The sequence below is a fragment of the Oncorhynchus kisutch genome, linkage group LG2 (genome assembly GCF_002021735.2).
Source record: "Oncorhynchus kisutch isolate 150728-3 linkage group LG2, Okis_V2, whole genome shotgun sequence".
NCBI lineage: Eukaryota > Metazoa > Chordata > Actinopteri > Salmoniformes > Salmonidae > Oncorhynchus > Oncorhynchus kisutch.
In genome coordinates this window covers 55,961,481-55,979,141 of record NC_034175.2, presented here as the reverse complement: position 1 = coordinate 55,979,141, position 17,661 = coordinate 55,961,481, and the positions used below count along the sequence as shown (strand labels likewise).

General features: G+C 41.7%; 1 protein-coding gene across 1 annotated transcript in view; it reads left to right on the top strand.

Annotated features, from left to right (window-relative positions):
• LOC109868555 (calcium/calmodulin-dependent 3',5'-cyclic nucleotide phosphodiesterase 1A) overlaps positions 1-17,661 on the top strand; it is a 66,080-nt gene that overhangs the window by 1,805 nt on the left and 46,614 nt on the right. Inside the window, exon 2 of the mRNA XM_020458195.2 lies at positions 6,236-6,262. Within this exon, the coding sequence (XP_020313784.2) occupies positions 6,236-6,262 (27 nt within the window). The remainder of the gene's footprint in view (positions 1-6,235; positions 6,263-17,661) is intronic.

Sequence of the window (17,661 nt, the reverse complement as noted above, 5' to 3'; positions counted from 1 at the left end):
TGGAGTTGAGGTCAGGGACCTGTGCAGGCCAGTCAAGTTATTCCACATCGATCTCGACAAGCCATTAATGTATAGACCTCACTTTGTGCACGGGGGCATTGATATGCTGAAACAGAAAAGGGCCTTCTGCCAACTGTTGCCACAAAGTTGGAAGCACAGAATCCCTCTAGAACATAATTGTATGCTGTAGTGTCACTAGAACTAAGAGGCAATGCCCGAACCATGAAAAACAGCCCCAGGCCATTATTCCTCCTCCACCAAACTTTACAGTTGGCATTATGCATTCGGGCAGGTAGCGTTCTCCTGGCATCTGCCAAACCCAGATTTGTCTGTCGGACTGACAGATGGTGAAGCGTGATTCATCACTCCAGAGAACGCGTTTCCACTGCATCAGAGTCCAATGGCGGCGATCTTTACACCACTCCAGCCCACGCTTGGCATTGCACATAGTGATCTTAGGCTTGTGTGTGGCTGCTCTGGCCATGAAACCCATTTTCATGAAGCTCCTGACTAACAATTGTGCTGACGTTGCTTCCAGAGGCAGTTTGGAACTTGGTTGTGAGTGTTGCAACTAAGAACAGAAGATTTTTACGCACTACGCGATTCAGCACTCGGTGGTCACATTCTGTGAGCTTGTGTGGCCTACCACTTCGCGGCTGAGCCGTTGTTGCTCCTAGACATTTCTACTTCACAATAGCAGCACTTGCAGTTGGCCTGGGAAGCTCTAGCAGGGCAGAAATTGTTGACTTGTTGTAAAGGTGACATCCTATGGCGGTGCCACACTGAAAGTCACTGAGAGCTTCAGTAAGGCCATTCTACTGCCAATGATTGTCTATGGAGATTGCATGGCCATATGCTTGATTGTATACACCTACCAGCAATGGGTGTGGCTGAAATAGCTGAATCCACTAATTTGAAGGGTTGTCCACGTACTTTTGTATATATAGTGTATGTATTTAGCGTGTGTATACATACAGTACCAGTCAAAAGTTTGGACACACCTACACATTCAAAGGTTTTTCTTTATTTGTACTATTTTCTACATTGTAGAATAATAGTGAAGACATAAAAACTATGAAATAACAGATATGGAATGATGTAGTAACCAAAAAAAGTGTTAAACAAATCCAAATATATTTGAGATTCTGCAAAGTAGCCATCTTTTGCCTTGATGACAGCTTTGCACACTCTTGGCATTCTCTCAACCAGCTCCATGAGGTAGTCACCTAGAATGCATTTAAATTAACAGGTGTGCCTTATTAAAAGTTCATTTGTAGAATTACTTTCCTTCTTAATGCATTTGAGCCAATCAGTTGTGTTGTGACAAGGTAGGGGTGGTATACAGAAGATAGGGCTATTTGGCAAAAAACAAAGTCCATATTATGGCAAGAACAGCTCAAATAAGCAAAGAGAATCGACAGTCCATCATTACTTTAAGACATGAAGGTCAGTCAATACAGAAAATTGTTTCTTCAAGTGTGTTACGAATCCCTTTTGGCCCGACAGTCTAGGGGGGGGGATGGTAATGAGACCCGTAACATAACTCATGCAAATTATTATTGTGACAAAGTAAAAGTGTGAACGAAATAACCACGACAACAGAAATCTACCGTCAAACTCCAGGTTTATTTATAAACACACGGTAATGGGGGGGGGGAAGCAGGAAAAGGAGCTGAGCTGGACCCATGGAAAGAAACAAATATACAAAAACACCCCTAAGCTAGACTAGCCTACTTTAACAACAGCTAACTAACCAAAAATACAGTGGGTGGTCCGCCCAGTTCTAACTAGTGTATTTAACAAAGTTCACCTACTGGTAGTGTATGCCCATGGGCGACTTGTCTTGGTTTCCCCCTTTTCCCACCAGCAACAAACAAACACCATAACCAGAAACAATACTCACAGGTGATGACAAAGTGCTATGGAGGTGCTCAAACAAAAGAGAGGTTAAGACACAAAGCGAGAGTGAAACACAGAGACCTACAGACATGGCATTTTACAGAGAGATTGAGCTCTAGAGCAAACAAATGATGGGGTTTTTAAACCATGGGGAAGGAACTGTGATAGGGTAGGACATAGGAGGAGGTGTGTCTTCTGATTGATGATTGATTGTTGACTGATTGGGGAGTGATGATTTTCACCTGTGAGGGGAGAAGGAGAGAAAAGAAACACAGGATACACACACACAGACACAGGATACCTGTATCCGTAACAAAGTGCTGTTGCAAAAACCAACGCTATGATGAAACTGGCTGTTGTGAGGACTGCTACAGGAAAGGAAGACCCAGAGTTATCTCTGCTGCAGAGGATAAGTTCATTAGAGTTAACTGCACCTCAGATTGCAGCCCAAATAAATACTTCACAGAGTTCAAGTAACAGACATCAACTGTTCAACATCAACTGTTCAGAGGAGACTGCGTGATTCAGGCCTTCATGGTCAAAATGCTGCCAAGAAACCACTACTAAAGGACACCAATAATAAGAAGAGACTTGTTTGGGCCAGGAAACACAAGCAATGGACATTAGACCAGTGGACATCTGTCATTTGGTCTGATGAGTCCATATTTGAGATACAGAGCAGGTGAACAGATGATCTTTGCATATGTGTGGTTCCCACCGTGAAGCATGGAGGAGGAGGTGTGATGGTGTGGGGGTGCTTTGCTAGTGACAGTGATTTCGTCAGTGATTTCTTTAGAATTCAAGGCACACTTAACCTGCATGGCTACCACAGCATTCTGCAGCAATACGCCATCCCATCTGGTTTGCGCTTAGTGGGACAATTATTTGTTTTTCAACAGGACAATGACCCAATGCACACCTCTAGGCTGGGTAAGGGCTATTTGAACTAACTAGAAGGAGAGTGGTGGTGCTGCATCAGATGACCTGGCCTCCACAATCACCTGACCTCAACACAATTGAGATGGTTTGGGATGAGTTGGACTGCAGAGTGAAGGAAAAGCAGCCACCAAGTGTTCTGCATATGTTGGAAAAGCATTCCTTATGATGCTGGTTGAGAGATTGCCAAGGGTGTGCAAAGCTGTCATCAAGGTGAAGGGTGGCAACTTTGAAGAATCTAAAATATATTTTGATTTGTTTACCACTTTTTTTGGTTATTACATGTTTCAAAATGTGTTATTTCATAGTTTAGATGTCTTCACTATTATTCTAAAATGTAGAACATTTGTAAAAAATAAAGAAAACCCCCTGAATGCATCGGTGTCCAAACTTTTGACTGCTACTTACTGTAACCTACTGTTTTTACAGTACATGAATGAACAAATTCATGAATGATTTAATGGAAGTAATAATGGTATAATATGTGTTCATCAGCAGTTCTATTTTTTTAACCTTATAATCAATATGTTACCACATAAGATTGATTAAGCTAAATACAGCTGACACTATGATTACACTAATTTGCAGTTGCATAATATGTCATTTTCACAGTTTACAACAAATGAATGGGTCGATTATATAACTGTTAAACTTGTATCTGACAAACGTGTTGCAGTAGTAGCAAACTGTTTATCACTGAAGCTTATCTCAACTCATTATGTATTCAATAGTTCATTATAATGTGCACTCACAGTACACATGTTTACGCCCACACACACAATCCACTGCTGAAATCCCTGATCACATAGTCCTCAATCACACACTGTCCCCTGAGCATCTCTCTACGCACGCGCACACACACACACACACACATCCGTTACAAGTATGGGATTACAAAAAGACGGTAACTGTAATCCATTGTGCTGCAAGCAAAAATATTGCAATCAGATTACAGATACTTTGAAAAACTAGATTATTATTTCAAGGATTACTTTTAAATTCAAAAAATATTTGACACTTCACTGTTTTCTCAATGATGTTCAAATCAGCATTGAACAATAGCGCAAATTTAAGTTTTTTGCATCTGAGCGAGTCTGACCACAAATCAGAGACCACTATGATGACACACCAAATGCGGGAAAAGAGCAGGAATAGGCTTTTGTAGGCTACTGTCTAAACTATGTCTTCCAATGGTGTGACTGCTGTCGGCATCCAAAGATGATCCAACTTGAATAAACGCTTGGAGGTAAAAATGACAGCAGTGGTATAGTCTACGGCGATACGGATATCACTTATTATTGATATCTACATAGCGCATTGATGTGAGTCACACTGCTGCTCTCTCATTTAGCTATTTGCGGTTTACGGATTGTGGTTGTTCACAAATCTAAATGTATATTTGAACCCAATAATAGTTGAATTCAACAAGTTTTATGATGCCTATCAATCATTGTTTTTGAAACCAGTGGACAGCAAGTAAAAAATGTGCTCTTGCAACAGCTGCATAGTGAGGATCCCAGCCTTTGGAATAAACAGGGCAATCTGTAATAAAATGTGCAATCTGTAGTTGCTACATTAATTTTTGGACTTCTAAATTATATATATTAATGTAAAGATATACTTTTATCATATGATTATATGTAGTAGAAAGCAATGGGTTAGAAGAAGCCTACATAACCAGCCAATAAAGTAAAATGTAACATCCATGTATGGCCAGTTATGTATTTTTGTCTTCTTCTAATGCCTCTTAAGGGGAAAGTAATCTCAAAGTAACTGAATGTAATCAGATTACGTTACTGAGTTTGGGTTGTCCAAAAGTTACGTTACTGTTTACAATTTGGAACTAGTAACTAACGTATTACATTTAGAAAGTAACCTACCCTACACACACACACACACACACACACACACACACACACACACACACACACACACACACACACACACACACACACACACACACACACACACACACACACACTGCTCTCAATGTAATCCCCTGAATACCTGTGGCTCACTGGTGTAGGAGACAGACAGTTGTGTTGCTATGGAGCAGAGCGGGGGAGGAGAGGGGTTATAAGAGGAGGGAATGGGAGAGGATAGGAGAGGAGGGGAGGGGGAAGAGAATAATATAGCACTCTAGAGGATAGGAGAGGAAGGAAAGGAGAAGAGAAAAGTAAAGAGGATAGGAGAAGTAGAGGAGGGAGAGGATATAAAGGGAGGAGAGGAGGAGAGGATAGAAAGGGAGAGAAGGAGAGCAGAGGGGAAGAAAGGAAAGAAGAGGATGGGATGGGAGAGAGGGGAGCAGAGGAAAGAGAGGAGAGGAGGGGTAACAGCGGGTAGAGCAGAGCAGATACCTGTATGTCCTCTTTGGGCGGCCTGATCTAAGTCAACACAGCTGGGGTAAGCGGTGATCGCTCGCTGGCTGGCTGATTGACGGACTGACTGGCTGCCTGATCTCAGATATTAAAATCCCTGCTCCAGCATTATAATCACCTCACACACACACGCACAGATTCACACACACAGACTCACACACAGACTCTCACACACACAGACTCATTGTATAGTCAGGACTCTCCACTGAGCACTTCTCCCCTCCCTGAAATGACATGATGTCACACTGAGCCTCTGTATAGGAATAGGCCACATACAGGGCTACATGTCAATTCAACAGTCTAGGGAAAATTGATTTTAAAATGATTGAGCTAAATTGGAGTGATTTTGCTCTTTTCTCATAACTTTTCTTGTTGAAGCTGTCTCTTGTCTTAATGCTTTAAAGTACAATTTCAAGCACTTTTTTATCAAATCTGAAAAAACATTTTGTGTGATGCATAATTTACTGCTGTTGAAATAATTGCTGTGAGTGTGATAATTCCAGTGATTCTTTTGCAACATTCCTCCTCTTCACTGGATCTTCACACCAGATTAAACACCCTGGTGAAGGTGTGTGTGTGTGTGTGTGTGTGTGTGTGTGTGTGTGTGTGTGTGTGTGTGTGTGTGTGTGTGTGTGTGTGTGTGTGTGTGTGTGTGTGTGTGTGTGTGTGTGTGTGTGTGTGTGTGTGTGTGTGTGTGTGTGTGTGTTCTCCACTACCCTATAGTTAGGAGATGAGTGACTGGAGAGGAGAGAGAGAACAAAAATGTACATGACTAATCTGAATCTCCTAGACCAGACTGCTCCAGAGCAGAAACACACTCATTATTTATATCAGACTGTGTCTCAAATGGCACCCTATTCCCTATATAGAGCACTACTTTTGACTAGGACCCATAGGGATGTATCTGTTTAAAAGTAGTACACCATGCAGGGAATGAGGTGCTATTTGGGACACAGCTCAGAGCGATGACGTACCTTGTATGGCCTACTAATCTAATGTACACTCCTCATCTTGTTTTTCAGGCAGAAGTACAAAAACACGTCTCAAAGGTACGTCACATGGTATCTGTCTATCTACTCTCTCTCTTTGTATGTGTGTGTGTGTGTGTGTGTGTGTGTGTGTGTGTGTGTGTGTGTGTGTGTGTGTGTGTGTGTGTGTGTGTGTGTGTGTGTGTGTGTGTGTGTGTGTGTACATATATATGTGTATATATATATGTGTGTATATATATACAGTGGGGAGAACAAGTATTTGATACACTGCCGATTTTGCAGGTTTTCCTACTTACAAAGCATGTAGAGGTCTGTCATTTTTATCATAGGTACACTTCAACTGTGAGAGACAACAAAAATCCAGAAAATCACATTGCATGATTTTTAAGTAATTAATTAGCATTTTATTGCATGACATAAGTATTTGATCACCTACCAACCAGTAAGAATTCCGACTCTCACAGACCTGTTAGTTTTTCTTTAAGAAGCCCTCATGTTCTCCACTCATTACCTGTATTAATTGCACCTGTTTGAACTCGTTACCTATATAAAAGACACCTGTCCACACACTCAATCAAACAGACTCCAACCTCTCCACAATGGCCAAGACCAGAGAGCTGTGTAAGGACATCGGGGGTAAAATTGTAGACCTGCACAAGGCTGGGATGGGCTACAGGAAAATAGGCAAGCAGCTTGGTGAGAAGGCAACAACTGTTGGCGCAATTATTAGAAAATGGAAGAAGTTCAAGATGACGGTCAATCACCCTTGGTCTGGGGCTCCATGCAAGATCTCACCTCGTGGGGCATCAATGATCATGAGGAAGGTGAGGGATCAGCCCAGAACTACACGGAAGGACCTGGTCAATGACCTGAAGAGAGCTGGGACCACAGTCTCAAAGAAAACCATTAGTAACACACTACGCCGTCATGGATTAAAATCCTGCAGCGCATGCAAGGTCCCCCTGCTCAAGCCAGCGCATGTCCAGGCCATCTGAAGTTTGCCAATGAACATCTGGATGATCCAGAGGAGGAATGGGAGAAGGTCATGTGGTCTGATGAGACAAAAATATACCTTTTTGGTATAATCTCCACTCGCCGTGTTTGGAGGAAGAAGAAGGATGAGTACAACCCCAAGAATACCATCCTAACCGTGAAGCATGGAAGTGGAAACATCATTCTTTGGGGATGCTTTTCTGCAAAGGGGACAGGACGACTGCACCGTATTGAGGGAATGATGGATGGGGCCATGTATCGCAAGATCTTGGCCAACAACCTCCTTCCCTCAGTAAGAGCATTGAAGATGGGTCGTGGCTGGGTCTTCCAGCATGACAACGACCTGAAACACACAGCCAGAGCAACTAAGGAGTGGCTCCGTAAGAAGCATCTAAAGGTCCTGGAGTGGCCTAGCCAGTCTCCAGAACTGAACCCAATAGAAAATCTTTGGAGGGAGCTGAAAGTCTGTATTGCCCAGCGACCCCAAAATCTGAAGGATCTGGAGAAGGTCTGTATGGAGGAGTGGGCCAAAATCCCTGCTGCAGTGTGTGCAAACCTGGTCAAGAACTACAGGAAACATATGATCTCTGTAATTGCAAACAAAGGTGACTGACATAACAGGAGAAAAAAACAAGGTTGCCAGGTGCACGGTGTTTCCTCCGACACATTGGTGCGGCTGGCTTCCGGGTTGGATGCGCGCTGTGTTAAGAAGCAGTGTGGCTTGGTTGGGTTGTGTATCGGAGGACGCATGACTTTCAAACTTCGTCTCTCCCGAGCCCATACGGGAGTTGTAGCGATGAGACAAGATAGTAGCTACTAAACAATTGGATACCACGAAATTGGGGAGAAAAAGGGGTAAAAATGAGAAAATAAGAAAGAAAGAAAGAAGTGTACCTATGATAAAACATTACAGACCTCTACATGCTTTGTAAGTAGGAAACACTGACGATTTTGCAGGTTTCAAATACTTGTTCTCCCCACTGTATGTATGTATGTATGTATGTATGTATGTATGTATGTATATGTAGTAGCTACCGAATGTCATTTTTTGGTGAGTTTGGACATTTACCACTGTGCAGGTTTTGATGCATGCTTGTCTGAAGGACTGTCTGTGTGGAGTCTTGAGTCGCTAGGGCAACGGGCCTGCCTGCTCTGAGAAGAGGGGCAGACTGAGGGGCAGAGAACAGAGAGGAGAAAAAATGCAAGGAAATCAGGATAGATAGCAGTGGCAGCAGTACAGATAATGCATCCACAGTTAAAGGTTAAATAAAATTAAATCCAAAATGCTTCTCAAACACTGCCGAAAGCTAACATTATATGATGCCTTGTCTCCTTATTAATTCAGCCACTTAATTAGCTAACTAGCAAGTTAAACCATATACACAGCTTCCATTCTCTCCCATAGTGCTATTTACAAACAAATCCGACTGGCTCAGCTTTTCTGGGGAACTATGGTAAGCTTAATAATGTAAAATAATGTGACAGGTGAAATGAAGAACACAATCTGCTTTAGTTATGGAAAAACCAACCTGTGGCTGTTTCAAATACTGGGGCATACTGTATGTACAGTATACCACCCACACCTAGTGTATATAGCAGGGAGGGGCAACTGCCAGACTGCAGCCTCCATTTTGAAGGCCCGGAGATCAATTTCCAAAACAAAGAAAAATACATCTATTTTTTTGGTGGGGGGAGCTCAGTCGGGGTCTCAATTTACTGTTGAGAATTAGAATATCTGAATACACAAGGTGCAATTTTTTTTTTTCTCCTGTTATGTCAGCCACTGACAGTCACTCAATATACCCCATGTCAGCAAAATTGGTTTTATTTGTAAGTTATCTAAACTTGTAGTAAACATGTTCAAATTACTGACCAGGGGCCGACATTGATTTGGTTAGTCACTCTTACTCAGATATCATAAAAACCTACCAACATTTCTCTCCACCTCATGGCAAAATGTGTAGAATTGCAGTCAACTTTAAAAAATTCTTTAAGTCCCATGAAAAAAATCCTTGATTGCAGGAAATGAACACTAAAACAAAAATGTTTCTCTCCACTGTCAAGAGGGGGGCAACTAAATTGTTTTGCTTGCAAGGTGTGGGTATGGATGTGGGTAGGCAGACCTGCAAGCCACTGCGGCCCCTCATGATGAGTTCAGATTTTTTTGTGGCCCCCACATCCATCAACGATGCCTATCCCTAATCTACAGGATAAAACATGTGAGGCTCTTGGTGAAGCTAAACTGTATGTGGGTTTATATACTATATTCATACTATACAGTACTGTGTTGGTTTAAGTGTCTTGTTACATCCCTTTCATACTGTATGGTGGGGTCAGTAGCTCTCACAGAGAGCACATTCAGAAACTGTTAAGTTTGATCAATTGGCCTTCACACACACAAGCACAAACGCACACACACACACACAGGGAGACATGCACACACATACATGCGTGCGCACGCACGCACACACACACACACACACGCACACACGCACACATATACACACACACTGCATTATGCAGTCTACTGTTGAAAGCTTGCATTCATGCAACATGCTCACACGTAGGTGCTCTTCCACAATGGCCCTTAGCACAGGTTTTTCCTTGTCTGTCTGTCTGGTCTGGTCCCATCCCGTCCCGTCTGTAAGTGTGGGTGTTGATTGTGAAGTGTGTAGAAATATAATGATGCAGAACTTTGCATTAGTATTTAACGCAGTATGTTATACTGTATTCAACACATGTACAGTGCCTTGCGAAAGTATTCGGCCCCCTTGAACTTTGCGAACTTTTGCCACATTTCAGGCTTCAAACATAAAGATATAAAACTGTATTTTTTTGTGAAGAATCAACAACAAGTGGGACACAATCATGAAGTGGAACGACATTTATTGGATATTTCAAACTTTTTTAACAAATCAAAAACTGAAAAATTGGGCGTGCAAAATTATTCAGCCCCCTTAAGTTAATACTTTGTAGCGCCACCTTTTGCTGCGATTACAGCTGTAAGTCGCTTGGGGTATGTCTCTATCAGTTTTGCACATCGAGAGACTGACATTTTTTCCCATTGCTCCTTGCAAAACAGCTCGAGCTCAGTGAGGTTGGATGGAGAGCATTTGTGAACAGCAGTTTTCAGTTCTTTCCACAGATTCTCGATTGGATTCAGGTCTGGACTTTGACTTGGCCATTCTAACACCTGGATATGTTTATTTTTGAACCATTCCATTGTAGATTTTGCTTTATGTTTTGGATCATTGTCTTGTTGGAAGACAAATCTCCGTCCCAGTCTCAGGTCTTTTGCAGACTCCATCAGGTTTTCTTCCAGAATGGTCCTGTATTTGGCTCCATCCATCTTCCCATCAATTTTAACCATCTTCCCTGTCCCTGCTGAAGAAAATCAGGCCCAAACCATGATGCTGCCACCACCATGTTTGACAGTGGGGATGGTGTGTTCAGGGTGATGAGCTGTGTTGCTTTTACGCCAAACATAACGTTTTGCATTGTTGCCAAAAAGTTCAATTTTGGTTGCAGCTGACCAGAGCACCTTCTTCCACATGTTTGGTGTGTCTCCCAGGTGGCTTGTGGCAAACTTTAAACGACACTTTTTATGGATATCTTTAAGAAATGGCTTTCTTCTTGCCACTCTTCCATAAAGGCCAGATGTGTGCAATATACGACTGATTGTTGTCCTATGGACAGAGTCTCCCACCTCAGCTGTAGATCTCTGCAGTTCATCCAGAGTGATCATGGGCCTCTTGGCTGCATCTCTGATCAGTCTTCTCCTTGTATGAGCTGAAAGTTTAGAGGGACGGCCAGGTCTTGGTAGATTTGCAGTGGTCTGATACTCCTTCCATTTCAATATTATCGCTTGCACAGTGCTTCTTGGGATGTTTAAAGCTTGGGAAATCTTCACAACAGTATCTCGGACCTGCCTGGTGTGTTCCTTGTTCTTCATGATGCTCTCTGCGCTTTTAACGGACCTCTGAGACTATCACAGTGCAGGTGCATTTATACGGAGACTTGATTACACACAGGTGGATTGTATTTATCATCATTAGTCATTTAGGTCAACATTGGATCATTCAGAGATCCTCACTGAACTTCTGGAGAGAGTTTGCTGCACTGAAAGTAAAGGGGCTGAATAATTTTGCACGCCCAATTTTTCAGTTTTTGATTTGTTAAAAAAGTTTGAAATATCCAACAAATGTCGTTCCACTTCATGATTGTGTCCCACTTGTTGTTGATTCTTCACAAAAAAATACAGTTTTATATCTTTATGTTTGAAGCCTGAAATGTGGCAAAAGGTCGCAAAGTTCAAGGGGGCCGAATACTTTCGCAAGGCACTGTAATCAAATGGCTACCCGGACTAATTCTATTGACCCCCCCCCATCCACTCACACCATTTCAACACTGCTGCTACTCTGTTTATTATCTATATATTATCTATGTTTATTATCATAGTCACTTTAACTCTACCTACATGTACATATTACCTCAACTAACCTGTGCCCCAGCACATTGAGTCTGTACCAGTTCCCCCTGTATATAGCCTTGCTACCTTTTTATTTTATTGTTGCTCTTTAATTATTAGTTATATATATATATATATATATATATATATATATTTTTTTTTTTTACTTCAGTTTATTTTAGTTAATGCTTTCTTTACACTTCTTTTTTTTTAAACTGCATTGTTGGTTATGGGCTTGTAAGTAAGCATTTCACTGTTATGTCTACACCTGTTGTATTCGGGTGCATGTGACAAATAACATTTGTTTTGATTCAACAGAACTGCTACATTGTCTCCGGAACCTAGAACAAAAATCTTGCGTAATTGCGTCAGATGCTCAATGAAGTCCTAGGAGGAGATAACGAGACTAGCAAGCCGCTCCACCTCCCTAAATGGAAACTCTGAGACAAATCATTGGACAAATGTCCTCTCCCCTTCCAAAATTCGAAAGATGCGAACACCTGTAAAATCGGTATTTGTTACGAAAAAAAATCTGTGCACCGGAACAAAATTCATTGTTAGTCGTCGCATCCCACAGTCTGTTGACAGACGCTGCGATACCATCCTTTGTTACGTGTGTTTGTCCACAAAAGATTAGACTAGAGGGTACAATATTTGGCCAATGATTCAGAGAGCAGTCTGTTATTAAGGGAGTTGTTGTGAACTGTGTAGTTGCGCCGATCGCATGGCGTTATTGTCCATTCTCTGTGGTTGATTAACCAAACAATTTTTAGGAATCTTCATGAATAGATCATGTTAGTTAGTGGTTTTGATTGTAGCAATAAACGTTCAAATATTGACTCCTGGGTGAGTCATTTCAACTGGCCCATAGAGTTCTCTCTCCACTAGAGGTACCCATTGAACTATCCCACTAAATCCACTCAATGTGACATCAACAGGGGATACTGTTCAGCAACAGGAGATACTATACAGTATGTTGAAAAAGTTCAAAAATGTAATCGATCAATTGCAATTAAATCCCAATATTCTGGACTGCTGTTCAAATGTAGCTTTGAGGATGCCATAGCTCAAATGTATTTACTAAATGTGTTTCTAGTATAAGTGATTGGCCATAATTTTACTGAAGCTCTATATACTGTTATAGTGTAATAGCTTTTGATAAGGCATCAATGACAGGAGCAGAGCAGATATGAGACAAGCTGTGACTCGAATAGCCAACTGTCAGTCAAGCTGTCTCAGTAAAAGCGTGAAGACATTATGTATTTTTAGTACATGTACATGCAGCATGTCTTCAGAGTGAGCAGAGGCCAGATTGGTCACTCCACAAAAAGAGTGCCTTTTGTGTCCCTTTGATATTCTAAGTAGACATTTTGCACCAATATTGCATTTTAAAAGCCTTTTTTCCTATGAATAAAGACTTGCTAAAGTGCCAAAATTCAGCATTTTGACATGTCCCCAATCAACCTTGTGTCATTTTCAGGAAGATTTGACCTCACTTAATCCCCCAAATTCTCCAAGTTTCACCATTATTGTTAAGCCCAAGTTATTTTTTTGCTTTGACAAAGTCATTTCTGAAGATTAATATTTATTTAATGTGATTCATTTACATCTGTTCCTCATTTTATGGTCAATCCTGTTACGTGAACTGAACTCTAAAATAAAAATAAACATTGAACATCTGATAGTCAAAAATCATAGTGTAAAAGCAGGTGACCATTTTCTAGTGTTTAGTGTTGGAAAACTGAGCGGGTCGATCCTGTTACCCAAAGATAGACAAGCTACAACTGTTTTAACAATCAAATGTTTTTGTGAAGCTTGCATTCAAGTGCCACTCCCTGTTGCCAAGCTTCCATTCCCCCCTGTCACAAGGGGATTTATGGCTGATTTAGCCCTGTAGTGCTGTCTTTTGGTCATTGACTGCATATGAGTCAAGCTGTGCCTCTGACAGTCAACCGTCAGTCAAGCTGTCTCAGTAAAAACGTGAAGAGATGATGTATTCATAGTACATGCAGCTTGTCTACAGAGTCAGCAGAGATTAGGGGAGGTGGCTATAAACTACTTTAATTTTTGTATTCCTGGCTTTGACTCCTCTCCTCTCCGTCTATAGCTATTGTGTGTTCACGCATAGTATGTATGCTCAGTAGGTTCTGTACGTCTCTGTGTGCCCTGAACCCTTTCCCTGAACCCTCTCTATCTCATCTATTCTGTTGTGTGAATGTATGCTCAGTAGGTACTGTACGTCTCTGTGTGCCCTGAACCCTTTACCTGAACCCTCTCTATCTCATCTATTCTGTTGTGTGAATGTATGCTCAGTAGGTACTGTACGTCTCTGTGTGCCCTGAACCCTTTCCCTGAACCCTCTCTATCTCATCTATTCTGTTGTGTGAATGTATGCTCAGTAGGTACTGTACTTCTCTGTGTGCCCTGAACCATTTCCCTGAACCCTCTCTATCTCATCTATTCTGTTGTGTGAATATATGCTCAGTAGCTCCTTGAACCCTTTCCACCCAAATCTAAACCCCATGCTGTGTGTGTGTGTACTTGATTATACTGTGACTCCAATCCAGTTTTAACCTTCTATTGTGCACATATGTGAAGTATGTTCAGTAAGTCTATGTCCCTGACCCAGCAGCAGCAGATTGGTTAGTTGATTCACTGTGCTCTGGTGTTTCCTGGCAACCAGCTGTTCTCTCCTTTCTATTTTTTCCCCCTTTACATACTCTCCAATGATAGGCAGCTGTTAATGGACAGCCAATCATTATGAAGTGTAGCCAATCTATTCAGGAATGTGGCCTTCATAATAACAATTGAAGGTACTGCAGATGTTGATCTCGATGGTTGGTTTAACTATAATGTTGAATTGGTTTCTGATAGAGGTGATATCTTTGAACAACTTGGCATCTTCTCAGACTCTGTTCTAGTGTTGGGCCACGTCCAGATTTCCATACCTTCATACTGTGCCTGTGCCATCCCGTGGTATACAGCATTACCGGTAGTGCGCACAAGGGGCCTTTTTCTTTTTACGTAAAAAAACATCACTTACCATAATGCTAACAAGTACTAAAGAATCCCCATAGTTGATACTAGGTAAATGCGAACGAGCGCATGCAAACATTTACTAGTAAGACAGGCAACCCAGCTAATGCAAGTATCTTAAAATGCAGTTTGCGGCATACCTAAAACAAATACTAGACAGCAGTGATCTTAATCCAGGAGGAGATTGTCTGTGATGCTGTTAGCGACCAAGAAGCTTGATCTTTCAAGCTAACTTTAGCCACTTAGCTAGCTAATGTTAGCAAGTTAGGAAAACCCAGCTGGACATAAATTATTGCACACCTTACATAGTTAGATATATAACTGGCAAACATTACTAGTGAATTTCATGCAATGTAACTTGATCACCTCACTTAAATTGTGCTGCAGGTGTGACTCAGCTCACAAATCTCCAGTTTTGTTTGTTGTGCTTCACACGTGACTGGCTCAAACAACTGTTTTGGAAAGCTAGTACTGGTAAACTTCATAATGAAAAATAATGAACGAAATCTGCTTTATCTATTGTCGGTGCACAAGTTGACTGCAGGTATTTATTTCAAAAGTACAAATATTCACATTTATTTAAAAAATTGGAAAATTGGAAAATCATAAAGGTTTTTTCAAAATACCCCGGGATATAGTATATACTGTAGAGTATACCTCCCAACCCTACTCTATACGCATACACTATGTGGTTGGCAGGTTGCCACACCACTGAAAATAAGTCAGTGTCCTAATGTATATGGACAGAGACAATCAGCCAGTTGATATAGGGGATGTATAGGACCCATGTTTAACCATAACTACAAGAATGTCTGAACAATAAAAGGCAATCACTAGTGAATATCATGTCCTTGCTTTTGTGTCACTCTTATTCTTTTTTTATAATCCCCTGATGTTGGCTGTCTATTCTGAACAGAACTGCCTGTCTGCTCCTCTCTCGTCTCCTCTTGATTAGATCAGACCCTGCAGCACCATGCTTCCTTAGAACCAATTCTGCCACAAAGTGTTGCAATGCAATTAACAATTCCAATTCCTCTACATTCAATCTGTGTCACGTACAGTACGTCAGGCTCCCTCTGATTTCAGTTAACAACCAAGCATCGAGATTTAGTTATATGTTTTTAAATAGCTATCTGTTTGTCAGGTTATTACCTTTCCATAGACATTTGCTTAACATGTTGTGTGGTGTTTTTGTTGGATATATAGACAGGTTAGCTGATAACGGCACGAAAACGATGCGTGTGCTTCAATGTGGCAGAAGTCTGTGTGTGTTGTGATTCTGGATGGCCAGATGGCTTGCAACAATGACAAGATGCTGCCACGGGGGAATCGTAAGTGGCTCGTTTTAGCTAGTTTTATCTTGTTCTTGATACCATGTCTTGTTTTGAGTTGTTTCGACTGATGTCAAGTCTAGGCTAATATGGCATCAACAAATAAAAAATAAAAAAATGTTGTCAACAGTCTAAGCCAACCTTGTCTGTTTTGCCCCATAGTTGCACACCCATTGGTTTTGTTGCTAAACAACCAAACCGTCTATACAGTTAATTGAACCCATTTTGATCTAATGGAGAGACAACGCATTCCAATTTGTTGTTGCTATAGCAGCATGTGACGTGTCATCTATGGGACATCGTAGTAGTCTGTGGCTTGAGGTTGACACATAGTGCTCTGGAGTAGATCAATTAAGCATACACAAGTTCCGGATGAGAGCACTTTCATCGTGGAGATTCACTCTACAGTTATTACTTGTTCAACACACACTGAACCCAGGAAAGACAGGCTGCATGTGTAAAGCTAGTACAAGACTTAACAGTTGAAAGTGTTACTCCACTTCACATACTGCCATACTGAAAATCCTCATAGCACCACAGGGCTAACAGAGTTATCACAATCACATGCTAATAGCAGAATTGGGGCGACAGGTAGTCTGGCGGTTAGAGCGTTGGGCCAGTAACCAAAAGGTTATTGGTTCAATTACCAAAGGTGAAAAATGGATTGACGTGCCATTGAGCAAGGCACTTAACCCTAATTTACTCCAGGGGTGCTGTATTACTATGGCTGGCCCTGTAAAACAACATATTTCACTGCAGCTATCTGGTGTTTGTTTTTCTTGGGGGGGGTGTTCTGGTGCCCTTTTGCCTTTTTTCTGCCTCTGCCTTTCTGTCTTTTTTCCATGACACAGATTGAAATACGGTAAGAGCTAAATGCAGAGCTACAGAGTAGTGCACCGTTTCCTTTCACTCTTGTCAGGGCAAGGAGAGGAACACCAGACCAGCCAACATACCTGGGTTTAAAGACTATTTGAAATCATTTAAAATATTGTGTCTGTGCTCGATTGAGCTTGCCTGACTTAATGGACTAATACAATTGTCCTAAAATGACAAACTGGCACTCCAGGCAAGGTAGCGCAAATGCTTTAAGTATTTGAAATATTTTGAAAAGTATTTGAACCCAGGTCTGGCAGAAAGTCAACAGATATAGAAGAAAAGTGGGCTCTGGGCCCTGTCTGTCTGTCAGATACAGGGAGGAAATAAATGACTAAAGCTGTTGCACACACACATGCACGCACACACACACACAGACAAACACACACACACAGACAAACACACACACGCACACACGCACACACAGACAAACACACACACGCACGCACACACACACACACACACACACACACAGACAAACACACACACGCACGCACACACAGACAAACACACGCACGCACGCACGCACACACACACGCACACACACAGACAAACACACACACACGCACGCACGCACACACACACACACAGACAAACACACACACACACAGACAAACACACACACGCACACACACACAGACAAACACACACACACACACATAGTTGGATTTAGGAATAATGCAGCTGTACTAGACCGATAGTTATGAATAGGCCCGATGCACCTGTAGTGGACACACAGTCAGGAATATTTCACTAGG